Source organism: Trichomycterus rosablanca, chromosome 9 (assembly GCF_030014385.1).
Source record: "Trichomycterus rosablanca isolate fTriRos1 chromosome 9, fTriRos1.hap1, whole genome shotgun sequence".
NCBI classification, from domain to species: domain Eukaryota; kingdom Metazoa; phylum Chordata; class Actinopteri; order Siluriformes; family Trichomycteridae; genus Trichomycterus; species Trichomycterus rosablanca.
Window position 1 is genome coordinate 6893648 of NC_085996.1, and position 20497 is coordinate 6914144.

General features: G+C 41.1%; 2 protein-coding genes across 3 annotated transcripts; one reads left to right on the forward strand and one right to left on the reverse strand.

Moving 5' to 3' along the window:
• Positions 1–92: 92 nt before the first annotated feature.
• Positions 93–11303, reverse strand: rmdn3 (regulator of microtubule dynamics 3). 2 transcript variants are annotated; one of them, XM_063001773.1, is made up of 14 exons: positions 10946–11303; positions 7009–7211; positions 6401–6569; positions 6158–6283; positions 5789–5880; positions 5107–5315; positions 4322–4424; positions 3912–3972; positions 3218–3293; positions 2811–2888; positions 2003–2101; positions 1451–1504; positions 1162–1242; positions 93–1035 (listed from the first exon to the last, which is right to left on the reverse strand). In XM_063001773.1, exons 2-14 carry the CDS (start codon positions 7202–7204, stop codon positions 970–972), a joined length of 1410 nt encoding a protein of 469 aa, XP_062857843.1. In that variant the 5' UTR covers positions 7205–7211; positions 10946–11303; the 3' UTR covers positions 93–969. The 2 variants fall into 2 exon arrangements, with proteins under 2 accessions (XP_062857843.1, XP_062857842.1); XM_063001772.1 differs by lacking the exons at positions 93–1035; positions 1162–1242; positions 1451–1504; positions 2811–2888 and having other exon boundaries at positions 1621–2101.
• Positions 11304–11378: 75 nt separating this feature from the next.
• zc3h14 (zinc finger CCCH-type containing 14) lies at positions 11379–20405 on the forward strand. Its single transcript, XM_063001771.1, has 17 exons — positions 11379–11563; positions 12128–12170; positions 12973–13087; positions 13371–13411; positions 13913–14069; positions 14293–14587; positions 15291–15454; positions 15547–15647; positions 15758–15901; positions 16496–16570; positions 16842–17013; positions 17102–17292; positions 17597–17747; positions 18231–18367; positions 19209–19285; positions 20013–20119; positions 20206–20405. The coding sequence occupies exons 1-17, from the start codon at positions 11528–11530 to the stop codon at positions 20207–20209; spliced, it is 2010 nt and encodes a 669-aa protein (XP_062857841.1). The 5' UTR covers positions 11379–11527; the 3' UTR covers positions 20210–20405.
• The last annotated feature ends 92 nt before the right edge of the window (positions 20406–20497 follow it).

Here is a 20497-nt window from a genome sequence, read left to right on the forward strand (position 1 = left end):
CCTTTTGTTTATTCCAGTAATTTAGATGTAGAATAAAAAGACAGTATAGAATCAGATAATAGTACAAAAAAAGTTACAATGTGTGGTATCGTTTTTATTCCTTCATTTTTCACAAGCATGGAAAAATGATTTTAACATGCACTGTTCATTGTTTTCAGTTGCCTAAGTAAAACATCAAACAGGATCATAAATTAAAAAGCATTAAAATATATTTAAAAGTGTTAAAACGATGAAGAGAAATACCCATTCTGTACTGAAGAATTACATTACACTTCAATCTTTTAAACTAGATAAAAACAAGCTGATGCAGAAAAACTGTTTGTTAAAAATAAACTCCTGTCTTTTTATTGGTCATACATGATATAACATCAGTGCAAAGCATTAGGTGCTACTTCATACCAGGTTATGATAATATTTGGTATCAAGAGCCTGTAGAATTGGCTGTGTCTGAACGGGCTTGTCGAACGGGTTTCTTCGTGTCAACTTTGCATCTGTGCGTAATCCCACAGAGTCGTAATGTATGAAAAACCATGCTAAGCTTTATGTAAGCAGGCACCTGGACCAGTCCTGGAGATCATATATCACAGCAGGAGCAGAAAGATACACAATCAAGCCTTCCCTTCCTCAGACATGGACTGATTGGAACTCACTACTTTCAGCAACTGTAGTGGTGTGTTAGTGCATTACCACCCGAGTACCTTCTTCAGGATATTCTACCCAAATTTATGTTGTTTAATTCGTTCATCATCATGTCAATAAAAAAAAAAACATCCCCATGACTTTCTATTGGCTGTTTCTAATTATTAGGTAGTGTCACATGACTGATCTCTGGTTGTTTCTAATGAGGGTTGGAATGATTCAATCCTAAAACTGTTAGCACAAATGGGCATTCACAGTAAAATAAATGTCACTTTGTTCCCTTAAAATTGTTCATTAAAGGTTCAAAGATTTCGCCACGCCCTGTCTGCCTCAGTGTTCAGCTGAGATGTCAATCAAAGCCTGTAGCTCCACCTCTAACCCTGAGATGCCCGCCTCCTGTGGGTCAAAACACACATCCTTAGATTAATTTTATATATGAAAAAAAACCATGTAGTAGTCTAGATTTTGTTTGTGTTACTGCCAAGTACACAACAATGAGGAAAGAGATTCAGTGATCATTACCTGGTTGGCAAGGGCAGGTGTATTCAGTGCCAACTGTGCCCAATTTCTTGCCTCGGAATGATTCCCCAATTCTTTATGACACTAAAAATTCACACAGCACAAATAACAATTCAAATTTCTATTCATATATGTATTGTTATAATTCTGTTATTGTTATATACGTATATATATTTAATGATTTGACCCCCCTCCTTCCTTCCCCTCTCTCCTTTTACAATGGGTATGTTTATTCCAACTGCCAGCACCTACACTTATGCACCAGAACAATAATAACAAGATTATAATTTACCTTGGCGATGTAGAGTCTTACTGGTCTGGAGAACCCAGGGTTTAACTCCTCGGCCTGAACACAAAGACAACATTCCTCTTCAGAATTAAATGTGTAAGAAACAATATAAATTAAACACCATGTAAAAACCGAAATGTGTTTGTGAACATGGATTAACAGAACAATGGTCACACTGCTAGCACATTTTAATGTGCCACAATTGCTTAGATATTTTCCCTGTGGAGAATAAGCTCACAGCTTTTCATTTAGAAAAATAAGCAAAACCTTGACCGGGAGCAGGACGAGCAAGTTCTGGTTGTGCAGTTGCGGATTTTACATTTAATTGAACCTTTTAACTGTTTAATTTTGAACTGCACGTTCATGTGGTGCTCTGTTTGATTCCTGAACAATATGCATGCTTGTAATGATCTTCAGCTGCACCACCTACTGGGCTGGCATGCTCCTGTCTGCATTTTGGCTAGAGAAATTGATGCAACAGGGATAAAAAAAGTATTATTAAAAAAATATCCATATTTATGTGGACAGGGCCTTGTGTGCATGGGCGTGTATGACCTTAAGAAAGTTCTCCAGAGCGAGGTGAACAGAAGAAGATGGAGAAACTTCATACAGAGCCGCTGCTGCTTTCTGCTCCATCCATGATAACCTGCTTATCTGCAGACAGACACATGAGTGGAATATAAATAGACAAGAACAGATCACAGATGAAGGTTTTTTCACACAACAGTTTACCAGAATCGTACATGATCCGTACAATTACTGGGTAAATTCAGGGTTGGTTTGTGTAAATTAGCTTGAGGAGAAATACTAAAGTTAGAGATTTTAACATGTAGACACCAGGAATAAATAATAAAATCTAGTTTGGGGAAGGTAATATTTTGGGGTGTACACTATGGGAAGACACTACACAGTACAGAGAGTTAAAGTGCCTCTATGCTTAAAAAAAAAAAGATAACGATCGTTATAGCTCGATTTATAAGACACTGTGATGCTAATAATCCCAGACACAGAACCCTGCGGGGAAACATCTGCAAAATTGAGTGATACAGAAATGATGTTCTGTCAGTAGCTGACAGGCGTGTCTGAAATAAGGAATCGACCATGAGCGACCAGTTTTTTACTTGAATTCCACCTGATATACTAAATATGGGATGGTTCTATAAGCAATACGTCACATTACGGGGTGTTGACCGGTACAAAAAAGATTAATCTAGTAAATGACATTGTGAAACTGCACATGTGAAAGAAACAAAGCCATGTCATTACCATTAATGGTAACCTTGCATTTACACTGGTTTTTATGCATAATGGGAAAAAACCTTGTGTGTGTGTGTGTGTGTGTGTGTGCACATAAAAAAAACACCTCGTAGCACCAGCGTCCCAGCAGGTAGAAACACATGGGGTCGTCATCTCCGAGTGCTATCGCTCGATCCAGGTGTTCCTACAAATACAATCAATGCTTGTTTTTGTCTATTTTTACAGTATACAGTTTAAAACTGTGATGTGAGAACTTGTAAGCTGGATATTTAGGGGTTCTGGTTTGGTCAGTACAATACTGAACATTTAAACATGTTTGATTCTTTAGTTTACTCCAAGTACAGATGGGCACCAAGGTGATCAGTCATGTGCCTGTTATGTACCCACCTAACTGACTAAATAATGCAAGAATTTCAATTTTTTTAAAAATCCTGGCACAGAATGTAAAGTAACTGCTGACTGAAGGTGTTATTTGCACTAGAAAGATAACATTTAGTATTTAGCTTCACGTACCTTCAGAATGTGGCTGCTCTTCAGTTTACTGTGCATGCTGTCACACTGTGATGACTGACCCGTCAGTACTGCAAACCTGCCAGCACACACACACACACAGTTTTCACACTGCCTGTATGCTATTACTAGACTCTAGTACACAGCTCCTGACTGGAAAAACCCATCATTAGTTCTCAATAAGAACGTGGTTACCAGGTTATCAGTTGCTGACGCAGTGCAACTCCTGACAAATCCAGTATTGTCTGTTGAAAATAAACATGAGAACTCTGTGCAGGGAGCAGGAAAGTTTAGCTGTTTAATACACCAGCACTGTGCTGAGGCGAGTAAAGTCGACAGAAATCATCAAATGAGGACAGAAAATCAGCAATGAGGAATGTCAGCAATGTCAACCCTTCTTCCTTAGACATGGCCAACCTGTTTGTGTCCGATGCCTGGCCACATCAGTTTTACAGCTGAGATTTAAACTTAAGCTTGAGATCTAAGCAGGTGAGGCAGGTGTGTTAGCTCATTTGACCATTGTGCCACCCAGGCTGAACTGAAAGTTGTATTGTGTGCACTAAGCTTCAGGTTAAATAATTAAAGATGCTTTGTTTATTCTGGTGTACAAGCAAACTGCTTACAGTGTGTGTGTGTGTGTGTGTGTGTGTGTGTGTGTGTGTGTGTGTGTGTGTGTGAGTGTGTGTGTGTGTCTCACCACTTATGGCAGTCAGCATTAAGGCCGTTTCTCTGAAGTGCAGCCTCTGCTTCATCACGACCTGCAGGATCAGAGGACCAGATGTTCATTTGATCCCACAAGATATAATTGGTCTGTGCAGTGAGGAGACACCACAATTCAACGCTCCTCACTAACTACACAAAAGTATCTTCACACCATGATGCTCTCACCTCCATACTTTACTGTAGGTTTGGTGTTTTTATGCAAATTTAACACGCTTTAGCATCTCTGTTTTTTCTTGGGCATGCAGAAGGTGTAGTTCATTGCATATGTCACTGTGTAGCTGTTGTTCCTGAGAACTTTAGGGAGCTCACTGAGTGTCAGGATGATCGCTACTCGCTGTGTAGAATCTTCTCAACTAATGAAAACGTTCGTGTGTCTGTGTTTACCTTGCTCAGCGTAGTTACGTCTCTCCTCCTCGTCCTCTGCGTTCTCACACATGTCGTTGTAGGCTCGAGCCAGTCGCCATAGAAACTCTATGTTATCACCATACTGCATGCATACACACACACACTTTTAATTTAATCATCATGCAATTAACATGAAACAACTTAAAAAAGACAGTGTGTATAAATATATCTCTGAAACTTATGTACCCCATGCAATTCCACAACTTCACCACTACGTGAACACATGCTGTAATTTATTGCTGTGGTGACATCTGAAGCAAAGACTGGAATGCCATCCGTCACAATAAACAAATGAATAAACATGAACCAATCTGCATTATCTCAGTCAATGGTACACAACTAAAAAGTTAAAAAACAGCATGTACTACTGTCTGGTTGAGGTATGAGTAGGGGTGGTGTACAGAGGAATACAGAGAGTGTAGTGTGCTCCTCTATACATGTTAAAGCTCTCTGTATGAATCTGCTGCTGTCTGGTGAGAAGTGGTCAGAAAAGGTATGGGCTAGTCTGTGGTCTGCTTCGACCAGCAAGGGGGTTTTTAGAATTGAATTTTTAGAGGTCAACCGAGTTGACATGGTAAGTAACTACATCCAAACTGGGACAATGCAAAAACACAAAAAATGGGGAAACACCTACGTAACAGGATATTTTTGTAAGATCACACAGCACTAACATTAATAATGGCTTTATGTTATCGAATGTGCTTTGATGTTTTGTCTGACTATATTGTGTAGTTGCTAGTATTACTAGCATCATTGACCCTCACCAGTGGTTTGTTCTCTATGAGCAGATTAAATCCTTCAGTTTTTTTCCCAGAATCCCCAGCATGCAGCAGGTCGCTTTGTGTCAGCAGTAAAGCAAGTTCAGGACTCATCATCAGTTTTTCATCATCGCCGTCCACATAATCTTCCTCAGACTGTCCTTCATCAGGCCTCAGTGTGAGAACTGTAGAACAGCTGCGCTCCTCTTCCTCATCTGGAAACACCAAATCATACAAACAGTAAAGCCTACACCCTAAACCACACAAACTCAGAGCGTCCACTATTACAAGTTGGTGAGCCTTTACTCCACAAGTGGCTTTGAACTAGATTTAATGAGGTAGAGAACTGATAAGCCCTGGCTGACAGTCAGTGTTCCAATTCATTCTAAAGCTGCTGTACTGGGTTAAGGTCAAGGCCAGTCAAGTTCTTAAATACCAGACTCACCAAACCATTTTACTGTGCATGTGGACAGTGCCACACAGGAAAACCCTCTGAAAACGATATACCAGTTTCCAAAAATTCCTGGAAGGGAAATAAACCTTCCCCAAACCTTACAATACTGAAAGCATAAATTAATTTGATATACCTGTTATAAAGGGTGTGTCCACATTATGTACCAGAGTAATATAGTGGATTTGAACCTAGCCATAAAGAAAGCATTAATCGTGATTATTTAATGTGCATTACCGTCGTCATCATCATCGTTTTCACACTCATCGTCTCGGTCAGTCTCTCGGTCTGTGTAGTCCGACTCGGCGGTAGAATACGCAGTCGTGTATCTGTAGAATCAAACACAATCAATGTAAAACACACACACACACAGAGCTAGCGGCATAATCTTTGAGTAAGTTTCATCGAAAGTTTGCCTCTGACACCAGAGCAGTTAACTGAGCTCTCATGGTGAGTCAAGACAGATTAAACCAAAAATCGTCCTGCTGTTATGGGAAAAAGGGGCTTTATGGGCTACAGACTGGAGCGTAAAGCATTACCATAGTTGTAAATTGCTTACTTGTGTAGTGTATGATTTAGCTATGGGAGAATCGTGGAGTCACGTACCCGCCCTCACTGCTGGCTCCGTTACTAGCATTAAAGTAGATGGAGCTGGAGCTCATAGAGTCTGTACGCTCCCTCGCCAAGAAGTGTCGTCTCCGACGCGTCCTCTGGCTCTCCTCCACCCCCTTTCTGTTTAAAGAAAGAGGTGCTTAAAAAATTAACACAAAATATACCATCTAAATCACTTGGATTTATAAAAAACTGTATTTGTTGGATATCACTTCATTGATTGGCGGTAAAACTGACCTGACGTCCTCGATTATAGTGCTAGCGATTTCTCTTAGGCCACTCCTCAGCTCGGCTACTTCAGAGCGCAGTGTAGATACACTCAGCATTACCTCGTCCAGAGTGTTCCTCAATTCAGCATGCTGCTCCGCTGTTAACCCACTTAACGCTGTGGCTAATGCTGCTGCTTCTGCGTATACACACACACAGAGTTTTTTTTAAAATTCATTTTCATCAACCCCTTTATCCTGGTCATGGTTGTAACAAGTCCAGATCCAACAGGAAACATTGGCTGCAAGGCAGGAAAACACCCCGGACAGGACGCCAATCCATCCTGGGCTTTTTGCAAGCACCCCTCCCCACCTCAGTGGTGGTGGGTTAGTGCCACCCTAACAAAAGTTTTGTGTGGCAGATTACAAACTGATTATTATTTACAATTATTTTCACCAAAGTTAAAGACAAGCATTGTTGGAGAACATCTAAAGCTAGGGCAGCGTACAGCTAGTAATAAATAAAACACACTTAATATCTTAATACACTAAAGCACAGCCATTAATCAACCCAGACAACCCTTATCACTAAAACTATGATACCTCCCTTATCGTTACATGCATTAGCTTTGCCCTTACCTCGCCCATCCTGTGCCCGGTTTATCGGCCCATCAACGACCGCACCCAGGCCAAACCCTCCAGCGCTCGTTTCCACCAACAAGGTCCGGTTTCTTCTTCTGATGACCTCTTTAATGATGAGGAAGGCGATTAAACCGGTGCTGACTGTAACACCGACACCCATGCCGATCAGTCCGTTTCTCCCCAGAGAACTCATCACAGCTCTGGAATTACAACAGCAACCATTAATATTCACCAATCACATTACACAGTCACAATGTAAATTTACATTTAACAGACTATTACTAGTCTGTTACTACTACTATTACTATTATTAAAAAACTAACAATTATGACTAAATACTACACATGCAATTGAGGACCTTGTGCATAGTGCACATCACACAGTAAATGCACACCATCACACAGTAAATGCACACCATCACACAGTAAATGCACACCATCACACAGTAAATGCACACCATCACACAGTAAACGCACACCCTCACACTGTACATGTAGACCTTACTGCACACTATCGCATTGTAAATACACACCACTGTGCACACAATAACATTGTAAATGCACATCATCACACTGTAAATGCACACCATCACACTGTAAATGCACACCATGGAGCACACATTAACACTGTAAATGCACATCATCACACTGTAAATGCACACCATCACACTGTAAATGCACATCATCACACTGTAAATGCACACCATCACACTGTAAATGCACATCATCACACTGTAAATGCACACCATAGCGCACACATTAACACTGTAAATGCACATCATCACACTGTAAATGCACACCATCACACTGTAAATGCACACCATAGAGCACACATTAACACTGTAAATGCACATCATCACACTGTAAATGCACACCATCACACTGTAAATGCACACCATAGAGCACACATTAACACTGTAAATGCACATCATCACACTGTAAATGCACACCATCACACTGTAAATGCACACCATCACACTGTAAATGCACATCATCACACTGTAAATGCACACCATAGAGCACACATTAACACTGTAAATGCACATCATCACACTGTAAATGCACACCATAGCGCACACAATAACACTGTAAATGCACACCATAGTGCACACATTAACACTAAATGCACACCATAGTGCACACATTAACACTGTAAATGCACACCATAGTGCACACAATAACACTGTAAATGCACACCATAGTGCACACAATAACACTGTAAATGCACACCATAGTGCACACAATAACACTGTAAATGCACACCATAGTGCACACAATAACACTGTAAATGCACACCATAGTGCACACAATAACACTGTAAATGCACACCATAGTGCACACAATAACACTGTAAATGCACACCATAGTGCACACATTAACACTGTAAATGCACACCATAGTGCACACAATAACACTGTAAATGCACACCATAGCGCACACAATAACTGTAAATGCACACCATAGCGCACACATTAACACTGTAAATGCACACCATAGCGCACACAATAACACTGTAAATGCACACCATAGTGCACACAATAACACTGTAAATGCACACCATAGTGCACACAATAACACTGTAAATGCACACCATAGTGCACACATTAACACTGTAAATGCACACCATAGTGCACACATTAACACTGTAAATGCACACCATAGTGCACACAATAACACTGTAAATGCACACCATAGTGCACACATTAACACTGTAAATGCACACCATAGTGCACACAATAACACTGTAAATGCACACCATAGTGCACACAATAACACTGTAAATGCACACCATAGTGCACACATTAACACTGTAAATGCACACCATAGCGCACACATTAACACTGTAAATGCACACCATAGTGCACACATTAACACTGTAAATGCACACCATAGTGCACACATTAACACTGTAAATGCACACCATAGTGCACACATTAACACTAAATGCACACCATAGTGCACACATTAACACTGTAAATGCACACCATAGTGCACACAATAACACTGTAAATGCACACCATAATGCACACATTAACACTTAAATGCACACCATAGTGCACACAATAACACTGTAAATGCACACCATAGTGCACACAATAACACTGTAAATGCACACCATAGTGCACACAATAACACTGTAAATGCACACCATAGTGCACACAATAACACTGTAAATGCACACCATAGTGCACACATTAACACTAAATGCACACCATAGTGCACACATTAACACTGTAAATGCACACCATAGTGCACACATTAACACTGTAAATGCATACCATAGTGCACACATTAACACTGTAAATGCACACCATAGTGCACACATTAACACTAAATGCACACCATAGTGCACACATTAACACTGTAAATGCACACCATAGTGCACACAATAACACTGTAAATGCACACCATAATGCACACATTAACACTTAAATGCACACCATAGTGCACACAATAACACTGTAAATGCACACCATAGTGCACACAATAACACTGTAAATGCACACCATAGTGCACACAATAACACTGTAAATGCACACCATAGTGCACACAATAACACTGTAAATGCACACCATAGTGCACACAATAACACTGTAAATGCACACCATAGTGCACACAATAACACTGTAAATGCACACCATAGTGCACACAATAACACTGTAAATGCACACCATAGTGCACACATTAACACTAAATGCACACCATAGTGCACACATTAACACTGTAAATGCACACCATAGTGCACACATTAACACTGTAAATGCACACCATAGTGCACACATTAACACTGTAAATGCACACCATAGTGCACACATTAACACTAAATGCACACCATAGTGCACACAATAACACTGTAAATGCACACCATAGTGCACACAATAACACTGTAAATGCACACCATAATGCACACATTAACACTTAAATGCACACCATAGTGCACACAATAACACTGTAAATGCACACCATAGTGCACACAATAACACTGTAAATGCACACCATAGTGCACACAATAACACTGTAAATGCACACCATAGTGCACACAATAACACTGTAAATGCACACCATAGTGCACACAATAACACTGTAAATGCACACCATAGTGCACACAATAACACTGTAAATGCACACCATAGTGCACACATTAACACTAAATGCACACCATAGTGCACACAATAACACTGTAAATGCACACCATAGTGCACACATTAACACTGTAAATGCACACCATAGTGCACACATTAACACTGTAAATGCACACCATAGTGCACACATTAACACTGTAAATGCACACCATAGTGCACACAATAACACTGTAAATGCACACCATAGTGCACACATTAACACTGTAAATGCACACCATAGCGCACACAATAACACTGTAAATGCACACCATAGTGCACACATTAACACTGTAAATGCACACCATAGCGCACACAATAACACTGTAAATGCACACCATAGTGCACACATTAACACTGTAAATGCACACCATAGTGCACACATTAACACTGTAAATGCACACCATAGTGCACACAATAACACTGTAAATGCACACCATAGTGCACACATTAACACTGTAAATGCACACCATAGTGCACACAATAACACTGTAAATGCACACCATAGTGCACACAATAACACTGTAAATGCACACCATAGTGCACACATTAACACTGTAAATGCACACCATAGTGCACACATTAACACTGTAAATGCACACCATAGTGCACACAATAACACTGTAAATGCACACCATAGTGCACACATTAACACTGTAAATGCACACCATAGTGCACACATTAACACTGTAAATGCACACCATAGTGCACACAATAACACTGTAAATGCACACCATAGTGCACACAATAACACTGTAAATGCAGACCTTAATGCACACCATCACACTGAACGCACGTGAATAAATGATGACTTACATTACACAGGCTGCACGCGGCTGATGTGTTCAGTCTGCTGGTACAACTCTCTACGTTAATTTGTTATTATCGTAACCTACTGTTTGTATATAAATATCAAACCTTTATCGACTTTTATCGATTTAAAATCGCCGATTCCTTTACGTTTACGTTCTGACGTCACTCTGTCGCGCGAGTGACAAACAACTCGTGCCAACAGGCGCCGGCTCGCGCGCGCATCTGTAACGGTTCAGCTCACGAGCTCACCGATGCGAACCAAACACCAAATATCAATTATGAACAATAAATGAACCCACGCAAATAAAAACACCGTTATTGTCACGGTTTCGGTTTAACGCTGCCAGAAAAGAACCGCATCACGCCGTCATTTAACCGACACAAACCGACTACTCACGAGCACCACCTGTCGCGGTGGAGGTTACCAACAAGCGCATGCGCAGTATTGTCTACGCGTTTCCCTAAGGCCTTTACGCCAGGACTCGGTCTCGAATTGTGTTATTAAAACATACTACTGTATTTATTCTGACTAATGTGTTAATGTGAACATTGCGAGCTGTGTAAAAGTACAGGAAACTACAAAAGATGGAAATCGGGACAGAGATCAGCAAGAAAATACGGGTACAGATATTTAATTATCATTTAAACTGGTTAGCTTAGCATAGTCAGTCAGCTATAAGAGCTGTGGCGTTGTTAGCCGTGTGAGCTAAAGGTTTCTTTTTAAAAATGAGTAATATTGTAATTTATTTAGTCACTTTTTTAATACCAACGAACAAATATATGGTCACTGTGATCCATGCCATACAGTATTCCATACAACTGGACTGTCTGAACAAATCAAATGCACGGAACACTGTGAATTTAAAGTAATTGATAGCATTTATTTATGTGTTTTGTTTCAGTTACTGTAAAGTCACAGTTTTCCGTACACCACAGTTTTCTATACAGCTGCTTTATAAGTAAAGACTTGCATCGATGTCTTTCACACATGCATCTCAAAACAATGTACCAGGTTCCTCCATTTCGCACATAAACAACCAAGTACTCATGATATGATATGATATGATGTATAACAGTCCTATCCCATAGAAGTAGTGGAATTAAAGTCTATAAAATGATTAAGAACTGCCCAATTTACTCATGCTTCTGTAATAATAAACTCTTTGTTTTGTGTATGTGTTTTAGGCTGCCATTAAAGGGAAGCTACAGGAGCTGGGAGCCTATGTTGGTAAGCACAGGGTTTTAACACCTAATACAAGTAATGTATTGACTTTTTGTCATTAGCAGCTTTAACCAGGTTTTACACATGACAGTGCTGGTAATAATCTCCTCTAAAACTTACATTTGAAACACATTTACACCTGTTTCTTTTGTGCTTTTGCTCTGACTAAATGAAAGTAAATTCTTGTCAGGATTGTAACTGCTCCACAGATAAGATGTGTGCTGATAAGTGTGAGGCGGAAGTTCTTATTGTGAGAGTTTCAATTAGAGGCTAAACTCCTAAATTAGTTTTCTCACTTCCCTACATGCCCACAACCCACCCATAATGATCTAACGATCCACTTTCGGTGCATGTCCTATGTGTTTTTTTTTTTCTGCCTGTCGACTTAGGTGATGGTTTTGACCCCAGGCCACAAATACACCATAAAACAAAATAAGTGAACACCTGGCCATGTACTTGTTAGACCTCCTACTCCAAAACCACAAGCATTTCTATGAAGTTGAAAAGTTGAACGCCCCTCCGCAATTTTGCATCTTGAAGCACTTATCCAGGCTTTTCACAAGATTGGTGTGTCTGTGTGATTGTGTCTAAGCGAATTTGAGCCTGATCTAATAACCATTTACTATTTGATTCCAAAGGCGTTGAGCGAGGTTGAGGTATCACCCGCATACATACCCACCCCAAACTAATGGCAAATAAATTATAGTACAAAAAAAAGACTCCACTTTGTGATTTTTGAGCAGAAAACCAGTAGAATTGCTGTAGAGAATCTTTTACAGATTGTATAAATGAAAATCACTGTTCTCAGATGAGGAGCTTCCTGATTACATCATGGTGATGGTGGCTAATAAGAAGAACGCACAGCAGATGGCGGATGATCTCTCCCTGTTCCTGGGCAATAACACCATCAAGTTTACTGTCTGGTATGATAATATAGTTCCATCCATCCACTTCCACACCCAATACAACTGTAAAGAAATGCAGAATCCATTTTTAATACAAGCAAAATAGAAAGGGCAGCCAGTGATATACATGTGATATAAATGTTGTACTTTAGTGATTTAATTTATCTGGTAGGTTTCAAAACGTAAGTATATAATTAGTTCAAACACAAAAGGGTTTAAGCAAAAAAACACCTTTAGCTGAAACAAAAAAAATCTATGTTTGTGTATTTAGTACAGAACTGAGCATGTGATTGTCTTGCAGGTTACACGGAGTGCTGGATAAACTCCGATCTGCTGCAGTCGGTATGAACACACACACACACACTCACACACTCTTACATACCAAGTCCACACTGCATGATTTGGGGTGGTGGCCAAGTTCCCCTTTGATCGGCAAATAAACTTTGTGGGCATGCTCGTCACAAGCACTTAAAAAGGGCCTGGGCAACTTGTCATAATTGACAGGACCAGTCATTTTGATCTCCATTTGTAAAGGATGATGTCTGGCTATCAGTCTGTGATCTAAAGCTCAAGTGCAGTTGAGTAATACAACAGGGCACTTACCTGAAGCACAAATCTACATGTATATGGATCTGTAGTAACAGAATCAAAAGCAATATTTGTCTGTATAAACCTGGCCTTGTACACATTGACACAGGCATTCTGGAACCGGACACGGCCTTCCCCAAACTATATTAGGTTTTACATATAATTAATTGTGTACAAATATTAATGAATGGCATCCATATACTTCAGTTCATATAGTGTAGAAAAGATTTTGTTACTTGTGGTGTTTTTCTTCAGAGCCCACCTCTGTTCGCCCGAAACTCCACCATTCTGATGCCACCACATCTAGAGAGAAGCGCAAAGGGGAGGAGTCTCGAGCCCACGCTGTGTCCAGCTCACGCTCTGATAGGCTAGAAAGAAGGGTTTCTAGCTCTGCCCACGAGCACCATGACAGGTCAGTATATAAAAACTGGACTCAGTAGTATCACTGTTAGTGTGGAAGAGAAAAGGTGAACTTTAAAGAACTTTCTAATGAGTTTCCAGAATCAAATTCAAGAAAATTTGTTCACAAGGCGGGGTCACTAAAGACAAGGTCTGACTCTGGTGGCCCTGACCTAAACCCAATTGAACTCCTTTGGAATGAACTGGAATTTTTTTTATATGTTTGTGTGTGTTAGGAGAGGTTCCTCGGACAGGTGCTCCTCCTCCAGACTTACCTCCGCTGTCAAACCTCTGGTTGAACCTTTCTCAGCTGAAGCGGTCATCGACATCAAACCTGATCTGGAAAATGATGATCTCATTACCGAAGACGCTGGAGTCATGACATCTGGGAGGCTTCAGTCTCTAACCAGCAGGTCAAACGTTCAGGGTTCAGGACGAGCTACGGAGAGTAACAGGTCATCCGAGGTCATGAGAGGACATGAAAGGTCAAGTTCTGCATATGGACGTAGCTACAGGGAGGGAAGCTGCAAGGTGAGGAGTTCTGTTATAGCTGAGCTCAAAAGTTTACATACACTTGTAGGAGACATGCATGCCACGCCAGTCTTGTGGTTTCTGAGACTGTTCTTTCACTGTGACTGAATGACTGAAACACTCTTCTGTGTCGAACATATACAAGCACTACTGGGAATGGACATTGTGGTGGTTATGATTATAACTGACTACAGCTGGTGGCTTCTCTGCGCCCATATAACTGGGCTCATGTCACTGCACCTATTACATGGAGCAGTGGTCTCTTGCCAGGATAAAAAAAAAAAAGGAAACGCTTGCTGAGAAGAAACTTTTCTAAGGAACTCCAGGTCTGGTCTCGTGAGGTTGAATCTCAGCAGAGCCACGAATTTGGACTGTGTTTGAGAGAGGGAAGATTGGACAGGGGTCTCTTCCCACTGAGTTATGCAGTCACCAGGACTGGTCCGGGCTTCTGCACGAGTTGGGGAGGGACTTAGTGTGGCTCTCCCTACATGATAAGTCTCTATGTGGGAACCCGACACTGGCAGGTGATAAGAAGCAGCCACACGTACTGGAAGGTCATCAGATCAGGGATTGTGAAAGTGGCAGCAGATTCACAATGGGACATTGGATATGGATGAATTGGGAGAGAAAGGAGGAAAATCCAGGAAAAAAAGGTTTTGGTTCAGTGAAATGTGTGCGAGCTTAATATTTGCTGTCTCTGCAGGAGGAGCTGTCGCGGAAACGGAAAGCACCAGTTGCAAGCTCTGTAGTTCGGGTTCAGAAAGGTTATGATCGGCTCATGGGAAGTGCAGAGAATGAGGACGATGAAGACGAGGAGGACTACGGCCTGCCCAGTCGAGTTTCCCTTCCAGCGAAACCAGAGCGCAGGTGTGTATCCGTCACGACCACTAGAGCCACAAATCCCTTCAAGTGTGTTTGGGTTTGAATGATGATGTAAGTGGGTTTGTTTCTTTTTGCAGACCCACTCTGCCTCCAGCCAAGCAAGCTAACAAGAATCTGATCCTGAAGGCTATATCTGAAGCTCAGGAGTCCATCAGCAAGACCACCGCTCCATACACAAGTGAGTCTCACACACATACACACACAGGTCTTAAAGTCTGGGTCAATGTTCAGATATGACCTTAAACGTTGCTTTGCTAACCCAAGTGTGTGTGTGTGCTAACTGCTTAGTTCCACAGAGACAGACCGTCCCCGTGGCACCGAGGACACGCTCAGGAAGTGACGAAATGAACAGAGCTGCTATTCGGTTGGTCCAGGAACACCTGCATACTGCATACATTTTCCCACAGGAACCACGACACGTCCGGCAGAATGGTAAGGCCTTTCATTATATATATTGAAAGTATCACCATGTAACTGAGGTCCGAGTCAGACTCTTAAAGGGCCAGTACACCTCAAGTGTGGCCTTGTTCGAAATAGGGAATTACCTCCTTGTTGCTGTAAGACCCACTGTGGTAGCGTAGAAATCCAGAAGAAAAAGAAAAGAAGACCATATAGTGCATATTTCTGGTCTTTAAGTAGAACCACTAAACAAGTTATATGAGAAGGAAAGAAAAAACCCTTTTTAATTTAATAGAAAAATCAATTCAGCATCATAAGTACAATGTGACACTTGAACCTGCATTTCTTTATCAGCTCTTTCTACACGAGGAACTGAAGGACAAAATATAAAAATCTTACAGTCAGGCTATGTTTCGGTTTGCAGCAATTTGCTGGGTCTGGTAATGATGTTCGTTTTAATAAAATATAGTTTATTTATTTATGGCAGGTTGGGACAGTGTTTACAGTCAATACACAACAAATCTCTCACAAACTCACTTTCATTCACTGTCCACTCTAGTTTGTTAGATGTTTTAAGTATATTTACCTGCTCTGTCTCAATTTCTGTTTTTTGTCTGTTGTCCGCAGTCCAGACGTGTTCTTTAGCCTCGCGACTGCAGGAGTTTCCAGACGTTGACACCAGAGAAAACCAGGGCGAGTTCGGTAAGATTACTCAACCGAAATATATATATATATATTTTTTTATTTTCAAAACACACATCGCCGAGTGCCTCTGTAGAACGTGTGCATGTTGCCACCTATCGGACTGAAACACAAGCACAATGCTTGTTGATTCCTTTTTTTTTACTCTTCAGATGTGATTGATGGTTGGAACGTTTATTAGACAAAACTAGAGTGTAAATGATGATTCTTAATTACATAATCAGATGTGATTTACCATTGCCCGGTCCCGATGTCGATGTCGTGTTTTTAGTTTCCGCTCCAGAGCTTCATCTTTTGGAGGCAACAAGACTGAAAGCTCTGGACACTCGCTCCTTCATCATGAGAAAACCTGAGCTTGAGCAGGCACCACCAGTCAGGAGCAGGCTGGAACCTGTCGTGCTAGAGGAGGCTCCATCCTCCACCCCTCGCACTGTGCAGACCAGGTAGGTGCTTCACAGTAGTGTTTACCACAGTTCAGTAGAATAAGAAAAGCAGTGATAACAGTTCTCTTATTCTGGTTCTCGCATTCAGAGAGAGATCAGACTGCAGTCCCAAGTTCATTGTGACGTTAGACGGAGTGCCGAGTCCTATGGCTGGTCTGACTGATCAGGACATGGAGACAGAAGATGCTCCAATGACCAACACCACTCTTAAACTTTCTGTACAGCAAACAACCAAACCTGTAGGGAATCTTAACCTGACACCTGAAATCCAGTACGATGGTGAGGACACACACACACGCACTATTCTATCTGTTTTCACTGTTCTGTCTGTCTCCTCTAATCCTTCATAACCTTTTATTTTATTTTCTCTTTCTTCCCATCATCTTTCCTTCTCTGTTTTAAATCCTTTCACCACTTTCATGTGTTTTCTTTTTAATATCGGTTGTCTTTTCCTTTTATCATTTCCTCATCGATGCTTTTTTCTGCACTTCACTTCTAAATTCTCTCTCCTCCCACATCCCTCTTTTTATGTTCATCTCTCTTTCTCTCCTTGTCTGTTTCTCTCTGCCCTACTCTCTCTCAGAAGCAGATGATGAAGGGTTGGAGGAAGAGGAGCAGATGGAGCAGGAACCGTTACAAGTAAAGAGACAGAAGGTGGTGGAGCGATGCAGGTTTTGGCCGGCGTGTAAGAGTGGAGATCAGTGTGTGTATCATCATCCAACAACACAGTGCAGGTACATCCCATCATAATTATAATAGCTACACACACAAAGCATCATAACCTACACCTCCAACTTATTTGCCTATATGCCTATGTTTTGGTCACAGTGTTATTAATCATCCACTAAATGACTTAGCATGGGGACATGGCATTCCAAAATTATGGGCTATAACAGCTTCTTTTGGCAGTTTTACACAAAATACTGTAACATGGCTGTAGGAATCTGTGCCCCTCCACAAATAAAGGAGCAATCTTTAGGTCAGGGACTGATGTAAAACAAGGCCTTAAACATCAACAATACCTGAATACCTTTGTAGTATAATCATATCAGAATGAATCATATCGCTGAGTAAACTTGGGCCCACCTCGTGCAGCATTAACATATTTTGGGCTCTGTTTTGGTAGACAGTGGCATTAGCTCTTTATACACATGAGAAGCTAGTGTGTGTGTGTGTGTGTGTGTGTAACTAATTCATCACTGTGTTTTTGTATGCAGGATGTTTCCTAACTGTGTGTTTGGGGAGAAGTGTCTGTACATCCATCCCAACTGTAAATACGATGCCAAGTGTTCCAAACCCGACTGCCCGTACACTCATGTCAGCCGAAGAGCCCCGCAGCAGCCTCCCAAACCAGGTCTGTGTATGTCTACGTATAGAAATATATGAATAGAATTGGGTTAGAGCCAAAGCATCAGGACCAGCCATCTAACATGCTGTGAAAATGCTCTACCCCACCAAGAAGGTGTCCTGTCGTATCTGGTACCTGGATGTAACCAGCAGCTCCTTGAGCTTTTGTACATTGCGATATTAACTGACCTACAGTACATCCTGGTTCTGTGTCTCCCGTGGGCAAACCATGCACACGTACCCTGCCATCCACATGGTCTCGGAGAAAACGGGACTTGTTGGACCAGTTGCTCAGATTTCTTGTTTCTGATGCCTGCGCAACATTGTAGGTGCTTTTGACAGTGGACAGGAGTTAGCTGTTTGACCCTCGTGTGATTCTGCAGCTCTGTACACAGAAGGGTTTGATGCACCATGTGTCGTGACACATTCACCTCATAACCAGGATTAAAATCATCTGCAGTTTGATCCACAGTAGATCTTCTGTTGGTCCACTGTTGGCCTGTGACAACCCTTGCTGTTTTGGAAAAACTTCAACCTAGTCGTCTGGGCATAATGATTTTGTCCCTATCAAAGTCCCTCAGGTCTTTATGCTGATCAGATGTGCTGCGTTCAACACATGAACTACAATCATCACAACAACTAAGATCTCTCACCCTCACATGCACCATTGCGACCGAATAGACATTGCTGTGCACATTTTATGAGGATGGGGGTGGTCCTAATGTTTTGGCTCCTCAGTTAAGCTATTGTTCCAGAGTGCAGTTCTTTAAATAAGTGCATATTTCAAATCACAGAATCAAACCACTGTAAGCATTTAATATCAAAATGAATCGTTTGTGTCACTGCAGTTCAGTCTCAGTCCAGCAGTGTGTGCCGTTTCTTTCCTGACTGTAAGAGGGCTGACTGCACCTTCTACCATCCAAAAGTAAGCTTCACTCACATACTCTCACTCACTCACTCACTCCATCACGATCAGCTGAATCGGCCTTGATGGCATCTCAAAGTACCACATGTGCCCAAAGTAAATAATTCCTACACAGGAAAAGATAGAAGGTTTTGGAAGAGTTACAGAGTACAGGTTGAGGTGACCCGAATCTGTTCTTTTATCACATGGAACCTGATATTTTCTGATCTGGGCTGCTTCACTTCTGCAACTCGGTATTATTCTTATGATTGTTGTGATTGAGCTACACTATATGGACAAAAGTCGTTTACATTTTCGGCATTTAGCAGACGCCTTTATCCAAAGCGATTTACAGTACTGTCACAGTATACAGTCTGAGCAATTAAGGATTAAGGGTCTTGCTCAGGGGCCCAACAGCAGCAACCTGGCAGTGGTGGGGCTTGAACCAGTGACCTTTTGATTACTTAGTTTAGTCCAGTACCTTAACCACTAGGCTACAACTGCCCTAATTCTAAATAATGAGTTAATGTGTTTCAGCCACAACTGTTTCCAGGTGTAATAAATCAAATACATTAATATATATATATATGGCCTGCACAGAGCCCTAATCAGCTTTGAAATGAATTCAACAAGCTCATGGGCAGGAGTCCAAATACCTTTGGCCATATTGTGAAATCAGCTTTTAGAATTTTAGTGAAAATGTGTTTTGTAATTAGTGTTTACTTAATATTTTTCCGTTTGTGTTCAGCCGTGTCGGTTTGCGGCGCATTGCAAGCGTGCTGGTTGCACCTTCTACCATCCAGCAGCACCAGTGCCACCCCGACATGCCCTGAAGTGGATTAAAGCTCAGGCCAGGTAGGACTTGCAATAAATCTAATGATCTGGTAATAATTCTACAAGATTTCACAATGTCTCACTTCATTGTTGTTTCTGTCTTGTAGCTGAAAGAAGAATGTCCGGTGAGGAGCCTGAACTACTCTGAAGTGCAGAATGTGTTATTGATTTTCAGTTTTTGATGCTTGTATGATTTTAATTCATTCAGTTCTATTTCCAGTGTGTTTTTCTAATGTACACGAAACAGATTTTTGTAGAAAAATGCAGAAAATGAAACAATCTTGCATTAAAAATCACGTGTGAACTACAGCGACTAATTTCATTTTTATGCTGAAATTATTAAAGATTAATGTTATACGCTTCTGATTAGAGTCAGAAAGTCCTGAATGTCTAAATGGC

Bases quoted from the DNA above. Each gene is read 5' to 3' on its own strand.
- zc3h14 (XM_063001771.1), top strand. From the start codon at position 11,528: ATGGAAATCGGGACAGAGATCAGCAAGAAAATACGG. The intron at 11,564-12,127 runs GTACAGATATTT...TATGTGTTTTAG, and splicing joins AGATCAGCAAGAAAATACGG to GCTGCCATTAAAGGGAAGCT. The intron at 15,648-15,757 runs GTGAGTCTCACA...CTAACTGCTTAG, and splicing joins GACCACCGCTCCATACACAA to TTCCACAGAGACAGACCGTC.
- rmdn3 (XM_063001773.1), bottom strand. From the start codon at position 7,204: ATGAGTTCTCTGGGGAGAAACGGACTGATCGGCATGGGTGTCGGTGTT. The intron at 5,881-6,157 runs GTACGTGACTCC...TTGATTCTACAG, and splicing joins GGAGCCAGCAGTGAGGGCGG to ATACACGACTGCGTATTCTA. The intron at 1,505-2,002 runs GTCATACACGCC...CTTTGTGTTCAG, and splicing joins CTCTGGAGAACTTTCTTAAG to GCCGAGGAGTTAAACCCTGG.